At 33.8% G+C, this 7,561-nt stretch overlaps 1 protein-coding gene across 1 annotated transcript; it reads right to left on the bottom strand.

Annotated features, from left to right (window-relative positions):
• Positions 1-5,660: 5,660 nt before the first annotated feature.
• On the bottom strand, positions 5,661-6,624 carry LOC134261810 (uncharacterized). Its single transcript, XM_062744206.1, has 3 exons — positions 6,491-6,624; positions 6,329-6,370; positions 5,661-5,982 (listed from the first exon to the last, which is right to left on the bottom strand). Exons 1-3 carry the CDS (start codon positions 6,534-6,536, stop codon positions 5,720-5,722), a joined length of 351 nt encoding a protein of 116 aa, XP_062600190.1. The 5' UTR covers positions 6,537-6,624; the 3' UTR covers positions 5,661-5,719.
• Positions 6,625-7,561: the final 937 nt, after the last annotated feature.

Raw genomic sequence — 7,561 nt, 5'->3', positions numbered from 1 at the left:
TTCTTTTGAATGATGTTATGTATGCACTGATCACAATTGTGTATTCCCGCCATTTCGGTAGCTTTACCAATCAGTCATTTGATTTTTATCAGAAGTAATGCTTTATCCATAGTTATAATGATTACTTGCTTGATATTTGACAAGATGGTATTTTCTTTATTAAATACTCAAATACAGTTAGTGATTATGCACTCTAGTCATACAATGTTTGTATGTTGAGCTGCTAAGTTAGGAAGGTTGTGAAATGGTGATTACAAGTATCCTTGTCAGGTAGTTATTAAATAAACACATATGTTTATGATAGGGAACTATTGACACCAGTAGGGTCGTGTCTCATTTAGAATGTATTATAATGTTCACTATCCACCCTCGGAAAATTCTCATGCAATTAGGATTACAGATTATTCTTGCAGTATTATCTGACTCCAAATAATTCAAACCTCAGAAATTATATCATACATCAGTACAATAAAACGCTTATCCACTGGTTGTGAGTGGGATAGCTCTTTTATCAAACCCTTGACAGGAACTATTCCCCTCGGGCAAGCCCTCGGGGAATAGTTCCCTGTCGCGGGTTTGATAAAAGAGCTATCCCACTCACAACCAGTGGATAAGTGTATACTATTAGTGTGTAGGTAACTTTATGTATTTATAACAACACTATCCAGTGAATGATATAATGATCATCTTGAGTGTTGGTATGTACTTGCAGCGTAACTGCTGTTACCTCATTACTATAGTTACTAAGGGTGGGCAAATGACCCAGACCTGTCCTAGCAATATTCTGTATAACTGATTACATTATTAATATGTGTCTTGAATGTATGATAACACCCGAGAGAGATTATTACGTCAGGCCAAAACTCTATCGGACGTTATCCTAATAAGTGAAACATTCTCTATGCACTTCCGTTGCGATTACCTAAGGAAATTTCAACGTTCTGACTGGAATACTGTCTAAGGAGATATTGTGGGATTCTTAAGAGATGCAGAGTTAATTCGATAGCATGGACTGAGACAAAAATATATGTGGGGACGATGTGAATCGACATTTTAGGTTGAAATAAAATAAATACATGTATTTAAACCCAGAAAGACCAGTGGGGGTACAACGTAAACAAACCGGAGTGGCATACCTTTCTTCCTTATAATGTATAGTGTTTTTTTTTTTTTGAGGAGCGTTTGTTTTGGGGTTTTGACGCTTTTTTCATATTGTACACATGAAGAATAAGTGTAATAAATATAATTTGTGACAAAAATGTCCAATGAGCCCCGGGGTTGAATATCGAGGGGGGGGGGGTCCTGTCCACAATTACCTGTGTTTTAATTGTGAAAAATAGTGTTTCAATTTTAGTCTTAGATCCTTGCCTGTTTTCATACATGCTGACACACGATTGTTTAAAAGCTTTTTTAAAATTTTTAATATACTTGTGAACAAGATCTGTCAAGAACAATTTTAGCTTTGTTGAAATTTGTAAAGGGGACGACCATTTGATGGGGGGGGGGGATAATCTATTTTCATGTTTATGCTAGTATATTATTTTTTTTTTATTTTAATTCAATTACACTAAGGGTCAAGAAGGCACAGGCCATTTTACCTGAAGACGAGGAAGTGCTTTTGGAGAAAGGTGTCTTTGGAAACTCAAATTCGGGAGCATCACAGAATACTGAGTTTTTTTATGCATGTAAGCTATTTGCCCTGAGAGGACAAGACGAGAGCACCACCTGCTGTAGTGTGATCAGTTTTCAACTGTAGATCATCAAAGTGGGAATTACATCGAGTTCTTTGGTCGCAGCACAAAAACGTACAAAGGAGGGCTCATGTAGCTGGAGATTGCGAATTAAAACATTCGTCATTAATGTCAGAATGGTTAGTCTTTCTTTCAAACAATTCAGTAAAAATTTGCTGGTAAGTACTAATCTTTCATATACTTAGTAGTAAATACAAACAAAATTTCTGCACTGTGCAATACGCGTGACGTCACAATACCCCATGTCAAGGACAGGTCCGAAAATCCGTATTACGTATCGAACTGGCGTGCAAAAATCCATATCAAACCGTAAGTAACGTTTTTATAAAATTTGAGAGTTAATTTACTTAATCTTATTTAGATATACTTGTTAAATATTTCTTTAATGGCATTTGTAGACTTAATTTCTTTTCAATTACCCAAAGTGGCTGTATTAGATTTTAAAGAAAAAGGTCATAAATATGCACTAAACATTCTTCGATAACTTTATGTTAACTCGCATATTAAGTATTTTAAATGTATGATAAATAGAATACTACATACTGAAATTCATATGATATGCCATATCAGCCCTCGTGCCACATATCAGCCATTGGACCTTCGGCCACTTTCAAACGCATGTTCTAAGTTTAGATTTGTCATCAACCAACCATGCATCTTAGCTTGACCACACTTTCTCATTGTCAGTCATTGCCTCTGGATTATTGGACTCGCTTCCTTTGTTCAATAGTAGTGCTTGTTCTCCTGGACCATTTGACACAAATGTACTGAGACAGAACCAACTAGTTGTCCTCTACCACACTGATCTCTGATATAAACTCCTCAACCACTCCTGAATTGTCACCAACCAAGCCTGGGTCTATGCTTAACCATACATACACTGTCTTGGTTATGACTCACACTCCCTCTCTCGATAGCAGTGCTTGTTCGAGATACTCGGTAGATTTAAACAAAATCTCTACTTCTGAAACATCGAGGCAGAAGCAACAGGCTTTTCTGATATCAACAACAGTTCACCCAATGATCAGTCTGATTTGTCACCTGACATTAAGCAGAATAAGTGATAATATATTATGGTTTTAGATGTCCCATACAGCAATTCCGAGCATAATGCTCCACAAAGGGAAATTATTCTATAATGAAAAGCTTTCAGAGTTGGTATCTGCCTAGAACTCGAATACTTAACAAAAATTCCAGAAGGACCGAAGAAAAATGTTTTCTTCATTTTGGCAAATAATTTTAGGGATAGGAGTGAAAATCAGAAGAGCAAGTAAGTTGATGATTGTAGGGCATGGTCAGGAAATTCACTGAAAACCGTAGAGTATGTTTTGAACGGCAATTCCTTTGAAAAAAAGAAAGGAATTTACTGTAAGAATGAAAAGAGAAAATAAGTTTCTCTAGAACCACAACCCAATCCCTCAGATATATTTGTCATGAAGAGATATTCAAAATCAACAAAGACACCGGACAAAAAAGACGCATTACGTGGTTTGCAAACATTCCAGGGGAAGAGCAAAAATTTTAAAAATGTTTCCGTTATAGAGTATCTGAGGGAATGGAAAGGTTGTTTGTCTCATGGCAATGCAGAAAATACAGAGCAGTCTTAGAAAATTATTAGGGAAGGTATTAAGCATGGCAAACTACCAATTCAAATTATCAGGCATTTTAATACAAATGACACGGAAAACCCTGTTGACCTAAAGGTCATTTAAAACGAGAAATACCGGAGTGAAAGAAGTCAAAAACCAAAATTAGACCTTCAAAAAAGTCAATTCAGATGATTTCCAAGTTCTGATAAATTAATAATTGCAGTCAGATAAATTCATAAGATGAATAATTGCAAACAATGATGGAAAATCACCAGATATCTGTTGTTTAAGATGAACAATTGATAGAGATGAGTGAATGTGACTCAAATGGATCAGTAAATGGGGTAGACAGACCTTTAATTTAGGTGCTTGTTACAGTAAATGTATTATATTTAGCGTATACGATATTTGGCGGAAATTGGTTTTTGAACAAATTAGAGAAAATCTGATTAAACGCATTTCTCAATGTTCTTATTTATGTCTATGTGTGCAAGACATTTAGCGTTGTGCTTGAATTAGCGGAAGTTTCTCTCCGCCAAAAGCGCTAAATAGAATACACAGCCAAGTGTAATACGTTTACAGTATGTGATGACAATGGTTTACACAAAACAAAATTTGGAAAGAAAATGGAGTCATGTTAGGGCCAGTATATTTAGATTGGGATGGAACAATTACAACTTATTGTGACTTCCTTTCAAAAATTCGCTCTGCTTTGGGGATTGATTTCCAAGTTGAAAACCTGACATTTGGTACCGATGAGGAACTTACATGTACATTGATAAATGCAATAAAAAACTCTTGCAAGAAAATGCTATGAGAAACTTCACAAAGTTTAATCCCCCCCCCCCGAAATGCCATCTTAAACACCATTTTTCAAGTTATATCTTCTTTGTTCCAATTCAAAACTCATGTACATGGAAAAGCAGCAAGAAATTTTTTGAAAAAATCGAGACAATTCAGCTTTTCAGTACTTGAATTACTTCTAACCTTGTCAGAGAAAGTTTTTCACCAAGACTGAAAAATTCTATTTTTTACTCACCTTTCTTTGATAAAATAATTTCTGTGAGGCAATGAACAGCAAAATAAAGGTTATTGGTGACTGGCGTACTTCAAATTGCCTGAGTTAATTGACCGCCTACAGGAAATCCAGGTTTGTCAATTAATGGATGCCAGAGGGGCACTCCATGACAGAGGAAATTTTTAACTTCGTCCGATGCTAAACATCTTTTTGTTCCCCTTGAGGCTTGGCTTCCTGTGAGTGAGGAACAGAGAAAAAATAAATAATTTTTTTTTGTAAAATTCATCCACCATCAAATACACAATCATTGACAGATGGATCAATTACCATTCCTTCCACTGCCCGCATTGCAAAAAACGTGGTCAAGTGAAACGAGTCAGAAATGCAATTTAAAACAACTTCCATTCCATAGTAATAAAAATCTGAGAATTATCAGAATAGGATCATAAGTATCTGGCTTATTCCTCCCCCGCCAGACGGATATGTCCAGGAATGTGCTTGGTGTTGTGTTATGCTACATTGTAATATTGAGAATAGGTTTTAGTATCATGCTATGTTAGAACCACTTCCACGTCGTAGGTCCTAAAAACACATTTATGTTGCTAAGAGTTCTACACTTTAAAAATGACTTTTATTTAATTCTTTTTTAAATTATCATCATTTGTTCTCGTAGCTTATTGATATACATTAAAAAAAGAACTATATATCTTTTCTTCATACATTTATTCTATTCTTTTAAAATATTTAATTCTTTTTTTCATTTTTCTTTATTTTTTATTGATGCATTACAAATATATGGGTTTTTAAAACAAATATATATACATGTACAAAAATTTCATCTCATAAGCTGCCATCAATGTTTCACATACACATCTTGTTGTTTTTATTTTATTACTGCATTTTCAATCCAAAAATATGTCTGCTTTCGATTTTTTGTACAATACACACATTCCATGATTTTTAATTTTAATCAATTCTAGTCATTTCATTTTCAAAATATTAATATACATGTAAAGTAAACGATTTTGAGCGAGTAAATAAGTGCAAAAAAATTATCATGATGATAACTCAAATGCAAAATGTTTTAAACATTGTACATTGCGTACGTGCATGAAAATGGCAAAACAATGATTATTAACATTATGGCAAAACACGAGTTATGAATGTATAATCAATATATATAAAAATAAATACTAAAATATATAAAGTTAATGCTTATAAAATTCATAAAAATAACAATAATTTAAATAATCAAAAGGTAATTAAACAAAATAAATAAATAAACAGCAAGCACACCCGTTACTAAAGTGGATTGAGGTAAAATAAACCGGAAATACACATTGCGTCTAATCACCCATTTTTTAAGGACAGGCCATCCAAGAAAGACCAATTCCATAGAGTTTGGTGTCATGCCACGTCGACATCTGGAGTTGAGCTTGATATTTATCGACATACAGGAGGGAACTATTCACTCGGAAGTTTTCGGCATAGTTTACATCAATGAAATTGAGAGCGTACATTACTGAGGGGGTGTCACTAAATGGAGGGTCAAAAATTACTGTCTCTGTAACAGGGTAAAATGGCTCCACTGGGTAGCTGTATGCACTGATTCGACCACTCTGACCTGAAAAATAATTTTTTTTTAAAGAATGGAGGCGTACAAGGCGAGAACACTGTAAAGTCCTTTATAAATATTGATTTTTTAAAAAGTTTGATTAAAATGAATTAAAAATAAAATGAATGAAACACAACCCTTTGATACCCCTAAAACTTTTTTTTTTTGGTAATTTAAATTATGAATAATCATCACTCGTTATTCATTTTTAAATCTAGTTTATAATTACCTATCGAATATTTCTATAATTTCATTTGTATCTTAAAATCAAAATACATGCACTAGAACTTTGATTTACTTCATGATTTATAATTATATATAGAGTTATTTTTCAATTTTAGAGTTTTTTACTTACATTTTTCAGCATCTATTGTGCCTATTATTACAACAACCATGACTGCAAAATAAATAAAAAATATTCAGAATTTATCTCGCTGTAAAGAAAATTAGTGATATTGGAACAAATTTTATACCATATTGGGTTATGAATAAGTGACATGCATGTGTATATTCATACCTGCAAGATGCAGAATAAAGCTTTTCGTATTGTGTACTTTCGCCATCGCAACCTGTCTTTGGTATGCTACTTGTCCACGATTGACACCTTTTAAATACGAAGTATGCAGAAGCGATCAGTCGTGCTTGTCTGAGTGATGGACATCTCGTCATACCTTAATTGTTTTGAATTCTTTCAAGTGTTTATGTGGGAGGTGAATTAAGCACGTCGAGTTTACCACACAGCGGGCTTTGATACCATCCTATGCATATGTGAAAAACGCGTGCGTCGTGTGGTTTTTTGGGATGCGCATGCAGTTTCCATCTAGTCATACTATTTACAATGCACTAGATATGACAAAATTACGTAGTTAATAAACGAGATTATTTGTATTGGGGTTAAAAGAAAACCTCTTCCTTTGAACTTGCTGATTAAGGATTTATATTTATTTGTTTTAAAATTAATTGGAATCTACTCCTTTTCGTAAGCTAAATTTATGTAAAATGAAATAAATTAATGTATCATCGGAAGTAAGGGGGCTTAAGCTATATGGAGCATTTATCAGGTATTGATAATGATTGGGAAAGTGATAATGATTAGGATTTATCTGAAGTATGCAAATATTGTAGATTGCTAAAGTCCGATGGTCTGAACCAATCTCGTTTCAGGAATTGCAATTATGACTGTTGCCCCTCCCCCCTCCCCTATTATGATTGTTCATAATGTTTCAAAGCACATTTTAATATATTTTTATTTTTATCTACAGATCAGGGAAATCAACATGAAAATTTTGACAAATACAGCACTTTGTATACAAGATCCATACAGAAAGAGAAGAGATTATTATTTCAGTGATGACTGGCATAATCACTAAAATTGTTATGTTGCAAAGTGACTTGTTTGAAACAACTTTGACAATTCGAACAAATTTAGTGATGTCCGGTTAAGGACATATGTATCCATATTAACACATACAGAGATTTTCATGCACACAAGTGATTGAGTATTTCTATGCTAAAAGTAATTCATCACTCTAAATAAATTAAATCTATCACCGCATTTGCGCCTGTCCAACTACCGACTAGTATTCCA

Source organism: Saccostrea cucullata, unplaced genomic scaffold (genome assembly GCF_032062105.1).
Source record: "Saccostrea cucullata isolate Sc308-1 unplaced genomic scaffold, CSIRO_AGI_Scuc_v1 ctg12272, whole genome shotgun sequence".
NCBI lineage: Eukaryota > Metazoa > Mollusca > Bivalvia > Ostreida > Ostreidae > Saccostrea > Saccostrea cuccullata.
Note: the sequence above shows the minus strand (reverse complement) of the source record. Positions and strands in the feature narration are given on the sequence as shown.